Source organism: Stegostoma tigrinum, chromosome 22 (assembly GCF_030684315.1).
Source record: "Stegostoma tigrinum isolate sSteTig4 chromosome 22, sSteTig4.hap1, whole genome shotgun sequence".
NCBI classification, from domain to species: Eukaryota; Metazoa; Chordata; class Chondrichthyes; order Orectolobiformes; family Stegostomatidae; genus Stegostoma; species Stegostoma tigrinum.
The window spans coordinates 22487657-22504273 of NC_081375.1; the positions used below are offsets into that span (position 1 = coordinate 22487657).

General features: G+C 38.9%; 1 protein-coding gene across 4 annotated transcripts in view; it reads left to right on the forward strand.

Annotated features, from left to right (window-relative positions):
• tbc1d16 (TBC1 domain family, member 16) overlaps positions 1–16617 on the forward strand; it is a 108191-nt gene that overhangs the window by 37018 nt on the left and 54556 nt on the right. For 3 of the 4 annotated variants that reach the window (XM_048554776.1, XM_048554777.1, XM_048554779.1), the window contains 2 exons: positions 2922–3131; positions 9238–9385. In XM_048554776.1, coding sequence (XP_048410733.1) covers positions 2922–3131; positions 9238–9385 — 358 coding nt within the window. The remainder of the gene's footprint in view (positions 1–2921; positions 3132–9237; positions 9386–16617) is intronic. The other variant, XM_048554778.1, reaches the window with a different exon arrangement.

Consider the following 16617-nt stretch of genomic DNA (forward strand, 5'->3'; position numbering starts at 1 on the left):
AGGCAGTACCCAATGAATGGCAAGATACAAGGAAGCTCAGAGGAACAGGGGAATCTTGGGTGCTTGCCCACAGATCTCTGAAGGTGCAGGACAGGTCAATAGGGTGATTAAGAAGGTATACATGATACCTTCCTTTCTCAGTCAAAGCATAGATTACAGGAGCATGGGATTTATGTTGGAGCTGTCTGGAACTTTGGTTAGGCCGCGGCTATATTTTTAACTAGTGTGGTTTTGGCAGCATAGATTTGATGGGCTGAAGGGTCTCTTCTCTACAATATGATTCTATGACAAAGAAAATGCTACTCTGAATGTATGCAGTTCTGGTCACCAAAGCATATGATGGATGTAATTGCACTGGACAGGAGGTAGAGGAGATTCATCAAGATGTTAACTGAAATTTTCCTTCTCAGGGCTGAAGAGAGGCTGGATAAGGTTGCGTTGTTTGCTTTGGAGCAGAGGGGGTTGAGAAGGAACCTGACAGTGGTGTCTAAGATTATTAAGGCATGGACATAGAAAGTAGCTGTTTTCCTTAGTTGAAGGGTCAAGAACATAGGAGCACACTTTGATCATGGAAGACGGGTGCTTTAGAGAGGATTTAAGGGGAAAAGAAATCACTGAGTGGTGAAGATCGGGAATGCACTGCCTGGGAGGTCGATGAGCTGGTAACCTCACTATCTTTTAAAAAGTATTTGGATGAACTTTGGAAGTGACATAATATTTAAGATTACACGTCTAGTGGGGAAAAGTGGGACTGTTTTTTTGGCAGGACAAATTCTAGAGGCTGAAGGGCCTCTTCTCTACTCAGAACGCTCAATGAAGGAATTGGTCAAAGAAACAAAATATAGAACTTGTATACAAATCTTACATAATTTTTTAAAGATAATTTGAGAACTATTTGCATACCGGATGACTTACCCAAGCTACCATGCGACTGTTCTAGGTATATCAAATTAAACTTTCTTTGTGGATAATTGTATGCCATTTGACATTAAACAACCGTTTTATGATGCTGAGCAGGGTAGCAAAGAAATTAATTTGTTGTTATGGTTATTGAGTTTCACTGCAATTGCCAACATTGCTGTTTGAAGTGTTCTACACATATCTCTATTTGCAGATCATCATGTAGATGTGCAGCTGTATTAGCTGAGATAACAGAAAAATACTCTTCAATTGGCCAGGCTCTATTTTAAGTATCAACGGCATTAACGTTTCTTTTCCATTGGAAGCTTACAAAACATATTTTTGATTACTTGTCAGTAACTCATTGGAAGATATAGTCCCATGGAGACAAGAGATCCATTGGGACACCTACTTTGTTGGGTTGTGTTGTCCCTTAAGCTTTGTTTCATTACTTAGCTATTCAGAATTCTCTTCTCTTCTCAAGTGTAAAGACGTACTCCAGAGACTGAATTGGTGTATATCAGCTCACATACCTTTGCTATGACTGCATCACCCAAAGGAATAATTCAGGTGGCAACCTTAAGGTCCAAAGTTGTAGCTATTTCATAATGTAAGCTTAGGCAAATTGTCCTGAACATGCTTCTGTTCAATTAAATCATGCGCAAACAGACTTTTGTGCTTCTGTAAAGTGATTAAGCAATTTGTACTGTGAAAAATTAATGTGAGAAACAATACTTGTTAGCTAGGTTAAGTGCATTATGATTATGATGTATTTTTCGTAGTTGGCTAAATTATCAGAATATATTCCTATTTTTTTTCATTCCCATTTTTTTCTCTTTTCCCTCCCCACCTTCCCTGAACCTAAGCTGAACATGGGCACACAGTGTCTGAATGATTTAGCTACCCTGCCAGGCCTATAATGTTCTGTAACTGACTGTTTGGGATTACATGAAAATAGGCTTAGTTGTTACAGGTAGGGCATCTGACTAATTTACCTTTCTTTAGTGTTTCAGTCAAGACCAGGAACTTGACGTTCAAGGATAAGTGCCGATATGTCAGCAATCCAATTCTGCTTTATAGAGGCTTAGAATATGTGCATTCAGTAGTTCCCAGTATTCCATTCATAATTTTTTCGTTACCTATCATTTGTCATATTTAATTTTAATTTGGCTTTTAACTCTGTTTAATTTCACTTCCATCTAGGATTCATTTCTATTTGTATATGTTCAAATGTGAAAGAAGGGTTTTGCAACTCACTAGACAATCCTCTGTTTAAGAACAGGTCTGACTCTCCCTTCATTGATGGAAAATATACTGCATTTAGTGGTCTCATCAGTGTATGCAGTAACGGAAGTCTTAAGTTTGAATTCTTCTTTTAGATTGCAAAGCTCAAATGAGATCAAGATGTAGCAGAGAGCATGTCTTCTGGAAGAAAGCATTATTAATAACTTTAATTATAAATACAGAAAATGCTAGAAATACTGAAGTCAGACAGCATCTCTGGAGAGAGGAACAGTTAATGATCAACAGGTCGATGATCTTTCGTCAAGAACCGATAGCGATCTGATGACGGTCATTGACATCAAATGCTGCCTGTGTTTTCCACTTCATATTTGCAGTCTGACCCAAGTATTTTTGGCTTCCATTTTAAATTTATGTTATTGAAAGTAGTTTGCTTTTGAGCTAGTAAATTTCTCATGTGCCTCTTACACTTTTGACCAGGAGTGTTCTGCCTTCCATTTCAAATGCTAATTTGAATATTTTTTGGGTGACATATGACTTTTTAAAGGATGTTAATGGTAAAATTGGCTGTGTAAGCATTCAATTTGAATTTATTGTAGCAGGTTTTTGAAATCCAGTTCATCTAATCTGTTTTTACATTGGTTACTTTGGATAAATAAATCAGTGACAATGGTAAATTCATTGTTTAAGCTTCCCATCTAACATATTTACAACTCTAATTTTATTATTTAAAATGTACTTTAATATTCACTTTCTTTCCCCTTTTCCTCATTATGCAGAGAGATGTGCGAAGAACATATGGCTAATTTGGCGAGCTCCATCTCAGACCACTCTTCTGATGCACAGTACACTTTACAGTTTTCTGAGAATTATACACAACCGCACAGCACAAAATGGGAAGAGCAGCAGAAGGTGTTGGCACTTGAGCAGCTCTATGGTGTTTTTAGAGTTGATTTGGGCCAAATGCGATCACTTCGCCTTTTTTTCAGGTTAGAAATCTAGCTCCCATTAATGTAAGAAGTTGCTCCATTTATTATCTTTTTCTCTTTACGGATTAATCATCTATGAAGAGAAACTCCAAAAGTTTATAATTAAAAGATGTTCTCTATAGCCCTGTGTGGATTGTTAATCTCAAATAACTCCAATCTGCTTTTTGGCTTAATACCTGTGCTGCAGGAAGGTGTGGTAAAACCTATATGTTGAAAACTATTCAAACATATGCTTATTATCTTATTAATATACTGGAGTTGCTTTTAAAGTATAGCTGATTAGATAGCTGTACTTGAAAGGTTATTGTGTTTGAACCTTCACATTAAACTGACTCATAAGTCCTAGTTTTAGCTGACTTTCTGGTTGGTATTAGTATTCTTGGAACCTTTTCTGTATTTGAAAGAAGATTCATTGAAATCATAGAATCCCTATAGTGTGGAAACCGGCCATTCAGCCCAACAAGTCCACACCGCCCCTCCAAAGACCAGCCCACCCAGACTCATTCACCTACATTTCCACGCCTAACCCACCTAACCTAAACATCCCTGGACACAATGGGCAACTTAGCATGGCCAATCCACCTACCCTGCACTGTGGAAAGAAACGGGAGCACCCAGAGGAAACCCATGCAAGCACGGGGAGAAGTTGCAAACTCCACACAGACAGTCGCCCAAGGGTGGAATTGCACCTGGTCCCTAACGCTGTGAGGCAGCAGTGCCAACCACTGAGCCACCATTCCTTGGGATTAATAAAATGTTCCATTTTTATGGAATATTTTTATATTTAAAAAATAAGTATGGACAATATCTGAATCAGAATATTCTGTAATAAATAGAAAAATGATCTACGTATTTGTTTTCCTCATGATTTCATCTGCCGTGATTGAATCTAGATTAAATTAGCCATTTATCAAATTCAGTGATTTTTATTGTCATTAAACTTCTAAAATTATTGCAATTGCAGTAAAGATTTTATACATTGAATCTGCCATTATCACTGTTTGGAGTTCAGCTAAATGCTGTAAGTTTTCAATTCCTTGTAACTAATTATTAGTACTGTTTAGTTTCTACATTCCTCTATTTCTCCTTGTAATTTTTCCAAAAATATTTAACTTACTAAACTTCATTCTGCTGTGTTTCTAATAATAGCTGACATGCAGAAATTTAATTTAAGCTGAAGATCAAAGGAAAGGGCCACGAATCATTGAAAAGGACACCACCAAGGTTAAAAGTTGTGAAAGACTTTTCCCCCCTCAAAGCCCCCACCTTCCCCCAAAAGTCTGGAATAAAAAGTGTGAGAGAAAAACAGAGCAGGTTGATGTCTCGGATATTTGTTCTTTTTACCTAATTAATCCTATACTTTGTTACTTGTTGTTTGTAATCAACCTGTTTAGTCATGAAACCAGATTGTAGGGCTGTTGCGGCGCAATGGTATTATCAGTACCTCTGAACTGCAGGACCTTGTTCAAGTCCCACTTTAATAATATCTCTCAGCAAGCTGACTTTTTAAAAGAAACTTGAACCCAAACCTTGTGGCCCAAAGGTAGGGATGCTACCACAAGACCCATTTTATTCATTTATATATATAAAATATGTAATCAACGTTTTCAGGTATGTTACGGCACACTTCCAGGACAGGGAGGCTTGAACATAGACCTTTATAGGTAGGGACATGACCACTGCATCATAAGAGCTCACTAAGTGAATAACATTTTGAAGGTGTTTCTGCCCAGATTTGTGCATGGGAACCTTTCATATGTATGTGATAAAATTGTGATAACCACAGGAACACCGTACAATATGCTGTGAATGTAAACAGTTGCGAGTATTTCTTAGTCAATCTTTTCAGAAATGTTGCACACTTCTGGAGTATATGTGACTTGAACGCTGGCCTCCTAGCTCAGAAGTAGGGGTGCAACCATTGTACCACAAGAGCCCCCACGAAGAATTGCAAGCATTGGGTAGTAGTAAATTGTGCCTGTTGAGATTCAGTTGTTAATTTAATTCTGCATAAACTGCATTGGACCAAAACATTCTGAGGCAAATGTATGTTCAAAGTTCTTTTTATTAATGTTTTATCCCATTGATTTGTGCTGTAACCATATCGTGTATGCTTCCAAAATTGCGGATATCTAATTTCTTCAATACTAGAATGATTTCCTTAGATTTTCTTTTTAAGGTTTCAATAGTATTAACATTTTCTTTTTTTAGTGGATTTTTTGTTAAACATGTTAATATCTATTTCTCAGAGTTGCTACTTTTGCATATAATTGCTAGAATTAAAAGATAAATTGTTTTAACATGAGTGCTCACAATGTCAATGAATATGAATAAATGGGAAATAGCTGTCATTACTAAGGGAACAAGATAAATGCACCAGGCAAGACTGCAGTATTTAATATAAATAGTTTGCTTACTTTGATACATATAATTTTATAATTTTGTTGTGGATATAAAAATAAGGGTTTGTGGCACAGTGGTCATGTCCCTATCCCTGAAATATATTGAAATCCTACCTGCCAAGGAGATTGATCATAACTTGTCCAAACAAGTGGATTAAAAACACGTTTAAATGATGCCATATTGAGATTTCCTTGGAATGGAAGCAGTTCAGCACAATTTTTAAATGTTAATTGTTTTAATGTAGTAAGTGTACTTAATTCTCTTTTTTTAATGGGAATTTAAATAATCTATTCCTTTAAACAAGAAGTTAGACTTAATGCAACAATTTCTTCCAAATATATAAATAACATTGATGTGAATTTGAAAATTAGGTGGTTTAGAATGGGATGCTTTATGTAATTTTAATATATATTAAATTCCAGCCTGACTGAAGATATGCCAACCCTGGCTTTGAAGATTTGCATTTTTTTTAAATAAAATCTTTCTTCCTTTATTCTTCTTTTGCTTACTTTGCATTTCCCTTGTGGCACCTGAATGCATTAACATCTAATTATGAGTGTTATTCTGCTGATGTAAAAGATATCAAGGATGTGAAAGTGGTCTTCTGATAACATCACTGTGTTGGGGGATTACTGTCAAGTTCTGTGAATTAATGTCACTGAGCACTGAATGTTATTTGCAGTTTTTAAAATGTACAAATTGTGTCTTTTCACAGCTGTAAATTGTTCAATTTACCCTTTCTGACCATAACTGCTAAAAACAGTCAAACATTTCCCCAAAGAGTTTGCAGGAGTCCCAGTAATGTTGCAGTTTAAGCTTTATGTTATGAAGTGATCTGGATTTGCCGATTCATGTTAAATACATGTTTTTTGTTAGCTCTGATCTGAAGCAGTACTACTTTCAGTCTTCAATTTGAGAAAGACAATATTTCAAATATCAGAAAATTATGGAAATACTGACCAGGCCAGGAAGCACCTTTGGGGAGAGAAATAAGGAAAGTTTCACATTGATGAACAGCATCTAAAATGTTGATCTCTGTTTCTGTCCTCTCACGTGCTTCCTAACAATAGCATTGTTACACTGAAGAAAGAGATCATGGCTCATCATAACAGTCCCTCCAAAACAACAACTCACCTGATGCCATTCTCCCCATAACCTTGTGTATTAATTATTCTTTATCAAATAACCATCCAACTCTCTTTTGAATGCCTTGACTATACCTGCCTTCACAATGCTGTCTGTTAGTGTATTCCAGACCCTAACCACTTGCTGTGTAAAAATGTTTTTCCTTATGTCAATGTAGCTTTGTTTACTAATTACTTTGAATCTGTACCCTGTCATTCTTAATACTTTCATGAGTGGGAACGTTTCATCCCAAAGTACTTTGTCCAAGTGTCGCATAATTTTAATTTTTTGAAATCAAAATGCCTCTCCCCCCTTCTCAAAGAAGAACGGTCTCCAGCTTCTGTATTCATTTTGTCAAAAATGAAATTCCTTATCCATGGAGCCATGTCTGCATACCTCTTTTAAATTCTTTCCAACACCTTCACATTCCTTCCCAAAATACAGCACCCATAACTGGATGTAGTACTCCAGCTGAGGCCAAAATCATGTCTTATGATACATTCAGCATGATCTCCTCGCTGTTGTACTCAGCGCTGCTATCAATGAAGCATAAAATGTGTATGCTTTATTAACTGCTCTCTTAACCTGTCTGGCCATCCTTAAAAGGTGAATGCTCATATGTACCCAGGTTCTCTTGCTTCTCTTGCATTTAATGAAACTGCTTACTTTATTGTTGAAGGTTGTGTTCTTCACAGACAGAAAGAACATGTATTTACATTGCACTTGTTTCAACTTAAACTAAGCAACATTCCTTGGTGTAGTGCCTTGACTATTTCAGAGTCAATTTGCCTGGTTTAAATTTTAAATGATTGGCAGTTAACTGTCAGTTGTCACCAACCTGATGCAATCTCCATGACAACACCTCTAGCCTTCAGACTCCACTTTGCAACCAATCGGCACTGTCTTCTTTCTCACAATAAAATGTTCCCCTTGGCATTGGGAGGCTTGCAAATGTCCTGCTGAATAGACAGTGAAAAGCTTTGACAAAATGTCTTTTCGGCACTGCTCCAGATTGGTGCCACCAAACGACTGCCTATTTTTTAAATACTGTCTTACCATGTTCTTCTTTTCAAAAATATATAGTCTCACTTTCCACATTGAACGTCATTCACCATCTATCTGCTTACACCACCAATTGTTTTATGTCCATTTGAAGTTCTGCATTAGCCCACTTTACAATTCTTCCAAGTTTCCCGGATTACCTTTATTTTTCCGCAAACCAGTATCTGCTAGTTTTGCTACTGTATATTTCAAACACAATTTTATTTAAACATTAAAAAAGTACAGCAAAAAATTGTATTCAAAAGATTGTCGGAGAAGTTCATTTCAACAAAATTCATCATGTTATTTAAATTGATTGCCAGTGGACTCTAGAAAAAGATAAAAACCTGAAAATAAAGCATTTTTGGTGACATGACCTATAAGATGCTCCAATAAGTTTTTTTTTAAATTTGTGGATACGTTCATGAAATTATGAATCATTTCTTGTCCATTTTTTAAAATGATTAAGTACTGTCCAGAATGTCGCAAACACCAGTTTTCTGTTGAATGTTCACTAAGTTAAGGGAAAGTTATATCTTATTAGGAACAAACTATGAATAGCATAACATCTTTCCAATTGCCTTCTGAAGTGCAATGTTGCAGCATATATTTCTTGGTGAATAAGTTCAAAGTACTTAGTTCTTTTTTTATTAGTAACTGCTAGATCTGACTGTCTGAATTTAATTGATGATAAGACAAAGGTTAGGACTCCTCTGCAAAAGTAGAACGGGTATAGAGTAACAAAATACTTTTGAACTAATTGTCAGAAAGATTTTTTTGTACAACACATTTCTTCAAAAGAGCATCATTTTGTATCATATTTATATTCCATTTTCTTTTGGAAAGAAATACATGTCAGTCTCCCCCTCTACCTCTATGTTTTTATGTTTTATTTATGTGATAGTAAAAGTTGTCAGAATTTTTCACACAAACCAATATAGCATTTCAACTTAACTCTTTACTGTAATATGAACCATGATCTTAACTAGTATTTGGCAGGCCTCTGAAATAATATATTGAAAACAGAGAAACCTGTAAACGTATCAAGCCCATGAGCATCTATGGACAGAACTGAGAGTTAACCCTCCATGTTCCCATACTCTCTCCAAAGAAGAATATAAGTCCATATATTTTGTGCACTGCACAGATGCTTTTGATCCTGCTTTCTTTTTCTTCATTTGATTTCCAACATTTGCTAAATTTTGCTAAATTTCAAATAATGGATACAGCGCGTCGAATATTCAATCAAATATTGATTTAAATCTGATTTCCAATGTTAAATTATGTTTTTTTTTTAGTGGACTCAGTCACCCATCAATTATGTCAAATTACTTCTGATTATCTGTGGAAACTGAAAATAGTTTTATTCATTGCATCTGAACCAGATTTAAGCAACATTAATCCATTTTTAGCTTCTGTGAATGTTCATCCCTTTCCTTCAAAACAGATGTGTACGAAAATATTGGCGATCAGGGACTGAAAGTCATCATACATATACTTAATGTAATATTTTGTTTCTCAAATATATTCCTCCCAGTGATGAAGCATGCACGTGTGGACAACTAGTCATTGCTAGCCGTGAAAGTCAGTACAAGATTTTCCATTTTCATCATGGTGGTCTTGATAAACTTAGTGAAGTGTTTCAACAGTGGAAATATTGCACTGAAACGCATCAAAGGGATCAGGTATGTACTCAGCATGACTGGAAACACTTGCATGAATATATTGATCCTGGGAACAGGAAACCAATGCTAATTCTTATTCAGCTCTAGATTACTAAAATAGTTACACACTTCATAGTAATTTAGCTATCTGGAAACAAATTTCTGTAATGTGTTTACAGTTAGTGGCACTTGCTGTCACACTTCAACTCTGTTGATAAATGAATTTAATACATTGCCAGTAAGGTGGAAGTTTTATTAATTTTTGCCTGCCATTGACTTTCCTTCAATATTCCTAGATGTGCCAGAATTTCAGTTGTATTAGTTTAGTTTGCAAAGCATTTTGGGATATAAAAGGATTTGGAGAAATCAATTAGCAGTTTGTTCACAGCCAACTTTTGCACAAACTGGTAACAGACCACCGGTTAACACATATCTGGCAGCAGCTATGTTTTCAGAACAATCTGGTCCCTACATGACCTATGCAAACAAAATTTTGATTGAGAAAGGTTCTGGCTTGCAAGGAGTACTGCTAAGGCTGTAGGAATTCTTCTGAATCAGTCTCCTTCATCTCTTTTCTTTGTTTTGGAAGTGGCAAGTGAGGATCTGAGAAGAAGGAAAGGAAAGAGTATTCTCAATACAAGGGGTTGCCTTTAGAGCCCATATGCACAAAATTGTTGTATGCACTGCAGCATAGCTATTTGGGTGTGTCTGCAGGGAGCTTCACATCATTATTAAGATAGTTACAAAGTTAAATCATATCCTTCAATTCGACCTTCAGACAAAGTGAGAAGGTAATTGTGCAAAAGTACATAAAAATCCAATAGTTTTTACCCAAAATCATAATAGCAGAGTGAAACGGCCTAATGATATTTTTCATGTAAGATTCCCCATTGTTGAGGGTATTATTGGAACCTATGTGACTATAATCACTGTTATCGAAACATATCCTTAGATTTCTCAAAACCCTGAGCTATTATGTGCAGTACTCTTCTTTCCTTTCTCCTGAATGCTGCCATTGCTCACTTAAAAATCTTGACTATATCTATCTCACATTAATTCCTCCTCTCCTTAAGTTTGGGAAGCTTTACTACCAAAGCACTGTATTGGAGGTGATTGTCACTTCAACCAGTTACTGTACTTATGAGCACTCCCAGGATGACCACATGGCTGTAGAATCACAGGCGATGGTGAGATCCATGAATTCCTGTCTGAAAGTTCTTCCCAGGATGCTGAAGTTAACTATGTCTGTGTAATATCAGTAGGAGTATCCATAAGAGATAATCAAACTGGGTTAAGAAACCCTGTCTTTGAGGATTTTGTTGCAGGTGTTGTCATGTACTCAGTTAAGAATAATACTGTATTGCTGACGTGCCGACAGTGTACTATTCAATTGTCATCAGATTTTGTAGAGTGCTTTGGCAACTCAAATGACTGCTTAAAGTTAATCGTCGGATAGCATTCTTTTATGCACAGAAACTATGAAGCCTCAGTTTCTAGCTTGAGCCGTGAACAGCGACAGCAAATAGCATTTGAGTATCCAGATGCCTGTTCCCTTTCTACTCCCTCTGCCTGCTTCTGCCCATTCATTTCTCTACTTTGCGCTGTGCTGTCTGCTCAAAGTAGCCTATTCCCCCAAAGGTGATCTATCTTTTCTTGCAACCTTGAAGTTGCAGTCTTTGAGATTGCATTGCTTGAAATTATTGGTGATCTGCAGTGTGAGATGGTGCCTTACACTGCAGCATTTGTCAATGTGGCTGCCTTTTAGTGAATGCCTGTTTAATTAGAAGAAAAACTGAGTTTAGTAAGAACCTAACACTGGCTACAAAATATCCCTTCAGCAGCACCTTGCATTGTATTATGCAAATTGTCATGCTGTTGTGTGACAGCATTTGGTGAAGAGAGTGAGTTAGCAGAGAAAGAAAGAGCAAAGCAATAAAATGGCGCTAATCCTGAGTTTGGGGAAGCTTCCAATTATATTCCCCTTAACTTCACTATTAACTAAGTTCAGGAGATAGAAGTCTGTCTCCAAATTGACTTGCAGGCCTGACGTTACACCGCATTTCTATTGTATGCTATTCCTTTCTTACTTTATGTGCTGTCACTCCTTGAAACAATGGAAATTTGAAGAGTGCAGATGTTGATGCTGAAGTGCTTACCGTGCATGAAGAAAAGATCTTTGACGCAACATTACAGATGTAAATAGGACAGTCTGTTGACATTTCAGCAGTGGCTACCGAGTTTGTCTTGTAGCAGTTTGGAAGTGCATATGGACTTTGTTTTGCATGTGGTCTCAATCAGGCTGTGAGATTGAGAGGAAATTGTTCTGGGCATGTATATTTTGCTTATTTAGTTTGGCAAGGCAAGTGTTTTACCTTCTGTCTTGGCCATTTTCTTGGGGTTCCTTTACACATTTCTGTGGGAACTGGGGAATACATTTGCCCTTTGGGCTGTAGCATCTCACATAGGCTGTCCAGTGAGATGGATGCTTTTCTGCCCAAAATAGAATAATCTTCCCTCCCTGAAAGTTTATTTCAACATTTGACAATAATACAGTTTTCTGATTTTCCTACCATGCCATTGAATGAAATATTAAACTGTACTAGAGAATAGTTGTTGTAGATACATAGAAAATAAATAGCAACCATTTGAGCTGCTGCTATTACACTGAGAGCCAGTTTACTGGAAGTTGATGCTGGAAACTTATTGTAGATATTTGATTCAGACAAATTCATGTTTCTGGCGGTTCAGTCTTTGCAATTTGGTGCAAAAATTGTTCACTGTGAAAGAAAATAAATGCTGGAATTTTTTTAGTGTTAGCGAGCACCAAATAGTTGAAAAGATGAGCCAAACCTTCCTTTCCTGGTCTGGGAAGACACCATCCTTTTCTTCAAATGTTTATCCGAGGTCCTGATTCATACTTTGAGCTACCGGCCACTCAGATGGCCAGTAGCTCTCTAGTCTCAGCAACACTGCTAAGAGCTCTGGATGATGTTGGGTGCTTTGGCAACTCAAATAACTGCTTAAAGTTAATCATTGGATAGCATTTATTTTCTTTCACATTGAACAATTTTTGCACCAAATTGCAAAGACTGACCCTCCAGAAACAATAGGAATGCGGTGTAACGTCAGGCCTGCAAGTCAACTTGGAGACACACCTCTGTCTCCTGAACTTAGTTAATAGTGAAGTTAAGGGGAATGTAATTGGAAGCTTCCCCAAACTCAGGATTAGCGTCATTTTATTGCTTTGCTCTTTCTTTCTCTGCTCACTCACTCTCTTCACCAAATGCTGTCACACAACAGCATGACAATTAGCATAATTTCACCAATGATGCTGGAGGATGGATAAGCAGGAAAGTGAGATGATTTTGCCTGACTAGACCAATCAGATACGACCTGGTATGGAGTTGGGGATGAGAACCATGGATGAATGAGATAGGTACAGTCTTTGTGTGGTAGAAGGAGCCAGAAGGAGAGCCTGATTCCCACACTCTTCCCTGGCCGAGTTTGCAGCCAGGACAGACTAGTTGGAAGAGGGCAGAAGAGGCCTTTAATCGCTCATTTCAGAGCCTTAGCTGGCACTGTGACAGCAGACTGAGAACAACTTCAATGTCACTGGTAAATCCCTAATGGAGTCAGATGGGTGATGGGAATAACACTTGAGCCCTGTGCTGCTTTAGGGCAGGTATAATTCTGGCCAAGGGCTTGCATTTTTGTAGTTTCCTTGAAATTCTTCCTAAAGTGCCTTATAGCAATTAAGTGCTTTAGAAGCATTGTTGTAATTGGGAATCTTTTCAACAATTTGTGCACAGTTATGAGACAATGACCAGAGAATCCATTTGTATGGTATTTGAGGAATAACATTGCTCAAAACATTAGGCGTAATCCTGGGCTCCTCCTCCGAATTCTGTCATTGGATCTTTTTACATTTACAGAGGCAAAACAGGATCCCTGTTTAGTTTCTCGGCTGAAAACAGGTATTGTTATTGGTACAGTGATAATGGGAACTGCAGATGCTGGAGAATCCAAGATAATGAAATGTGAGGCTGGATGAACACAGCAGGACCAGCAGCATCTCAGGAGCACAAAAGCTGACGTTTCGGGCCTAGACTCTTCATCAGAGAGGGGGATGGGGTGAGGGTTCTGGAATAAATAGGGAGAGAGGGGAAGGCGGACCGAAGATGGAGAGAAAAGAAGATAGGTGGAGAGGCGAGTATAGGTGGGGAGGTGGGGAGGGGATAGGTCAGTCCGGGGAAGAAGACGGTCAGGTCAAGGAGGTGGGATGAGGTTAGTAGGTAGGAGGTGGAGGTGCGGCTTGGGGTGGGAGGAAGGGATGGGTGAGAGGAAGAACAAGTTAGGGAGGCAGAGACAGGTTGGACTGGTTTTGGGATGCAGTGGGTGGAGGGGAAGAGCTGGGCTGGTTGTGTGGTGCAGTGGGGGTAGGGGACGAACTGGGCTGGTTTTGGGATGCGGTGGGGGAAGGGGAGATTTTGAAGCTGGTGAAGTCCACATTGATACCATTGGGCTGCAGGGTTCCCAAGCGGAATATGAGTTGCTGTTCCTGCAACCTTCGGGTGGCATCATTGTGGCACTGCAGGAGGCCCATGATGGACATGTCATATAAAGAATGGGAGGGGGAGTGGAAATGATTTGCGACTGGGAGGTGCAGTTGTTTACTGCGAACCGAGCAGAGGTGTTCTACAAAGCGGTCCCCAAGCCTCCGCTTGGTTTCCCCAATGTAGAGGAAGCCACACCGGGTACAGTGGATGCAGTATACCACATTGGCAGATGTGCAGGTGAACCTCTGCTTAATGTGGAAAGTCATCTTGGGGCCTGGGATAGGGGTGAGGGAGGAGGTGTGGGGGCAAGTGTAGCATTTCCTGCGGTTGCAGGGGAAGGTGCCGGGTGTGGTGGGGTTGGAGGGCAGTGTGGAGCAAACAAGGGAGTCACGGAGAGGGTGGTCTCTCTGGAAAGCAGACAGGGATGGGGATGGAAAAATGTCTTGGGTGGTGGGGTCGGATTGTAGATGGCGGAAGTGTCGGAGGATGATGCGTTGTATCCGGAGGTCGGTGGGGTGGTGTGTGAGAACGAGGGGGATCCTCTTTGGGCGGTTGTGTCGGGGGCGGGTTGTGAGGGATGTGTTGCGGGAAATGCGGGAGACGCGGCCAATGGCGTTCTCAACCACTGTGGGGGGAAAGTTGCGGTCCTTGAAGAACTTGGACATCTGGGATGTGCGGGAGTGGAATGCCTCATCGTGGGAGCAGATGCGGCGGAGGAATTGGGAATAGGGGATGGAATTTGGTACAGCACTTCTCAGTGTCACTCCCTGGAGTATCACTTGAACTCTGAAACTCGACTCAGGAGGTGAAAGTACGATCAACTAACTATATTGGTATATGATCTAAAGTCACTTGGACAGGGTGAGACATGATTAGAAAACTACCAGTTCTTGTGGATTCATAACCCAGTGTGTCATAACCTTCAGGAGGAGGCAACATAAAGAGAAACTTGAAAGAAATTAGGCAGAGCTGGGACTGAGTGGCAGGTGAAATGGAAGGAAACATTTCAAAAGAACTTGAGTGGCTTTTCTTACAGTGTGTTCTTGCACATTCTCCTAGGCATCATTCAATATAATTATTCAATACTAGGACAAATAAGATCATTCCAAGCAACGGGGCATTTTATAATCGAGCAGGGTATCACCTACTCTTTTGTTCAACTCATCTGTTCATTAATTTTTAAATTTCATAAGATGTTGGGACAATATCTGGTAAAGTAAATGGAGTAAACATTGGAGCCAACAAATTCACTCAATAAATGTCAGTCCATATTGGCTTGTAGAAGGTGTACTTTTACACGATGGGATTGAGTGAAACAGTTTTTCTTTCCTTCCTTTCTCCACCCCTTTAAGCTGTTCTATTTCGCAAACTGTGAAACCTCACCAAATGCTGTTAATCAAGTCCAAATATTATTTAAGCTTGCATTTAGACTTGGGGCGTCTTGGTTAACAGTCTGATGCTGGTGTTCCCTAATTTAATTTGCATCACCCTAATTGATTTTAGGAGAGCAATCACCAAAGTGTTAAAACACAATTTTAATTCAGTATTTTGTGAAATCCTTTTGGCCTGAATTACAGCCTTGGCCATCTGTGGCTTTGTAGAGACCAATTCAATTCAAGAAATGTTCGCCCATTCCTTTGCAGTAATATTTCTACATATGTCGTTGTTCCTGGACATCTAGCTTTTTGTCTTTTAATTATGTGTTAATTCCTCTGTAAAGTTAGAATTGTATATTCTTTCATTGTATTTAACTGGTGGACGTAAATGGGGATTTGCCATTGAAACTTCTTTTTTGGATTGCAAGTGGATATTTATATATATACATACATATCTTTGTATATAATAGCCTGTAAATATGTAAAGTCAAGGCTCAAGCTCTATCCACCACTTGGCAATCTGAGTTATAATTAAATCAGTTGCCTATAAAAGTTTTTTTTATTTGCTCGGTTCATGGTAGTTGCATATATTGTAGATTGATGAGGCTCCCCACGTGTTATCTGATGTTGTGGCCAAATAGAGCCTTGCCATTTCTTTAGAAGGAAAGAAGTACTGCATGGGAACATCAGCATTCAAGTCAAATCATGCTTAATTTCTGTGTGCCAAAATTAGAAGGCAAATCCAGTCACTGTAAGACAGCCTATTTCTATACATCTCATTGTGGTTGGTTGACTTGCATTAGGTAGATTGCCAATCTGTATTTGGATGTGGGACCCTACAACTAGCAAGAAAACATATCCTGTTAATGTTGTGCACAAAATATTATTCAATTTTAACAGAAAAATGGGATGATCTGAGCACGTTGTACAGTTAACAATCCTACAGATATAGTGGAGATAGTAGGAACAGCCAATGCTGGAGAATCTGAGATAACAATGTATAGACATTCATGAAATCAGCAGACCGAGCAGGAAAGCTGATGCTTCAGAAATGGGGGAGGGGAAGGGGATTCCGAAATAAATAGGGAGAGAGGGATAGGCGGACAGAAGATGGCTAAAGGAGAAGATACGTGGAGACGAGACAGACAGGTCAAAGAGGCGGGGTTGGAGCCAGTAAAGGTGAGTGTAGATAGGGAGTTAGGGAGGGGATAGGCCAGCCCAGGGAGAACGGCCAGGTCAAAGAGGTAGGATGAGGATAGTAGCTAGGGGATGGGAGTAGGGCTTGAGGTGGGAGGAGTGGGTAGGTGGGAGGAAGGTCAGG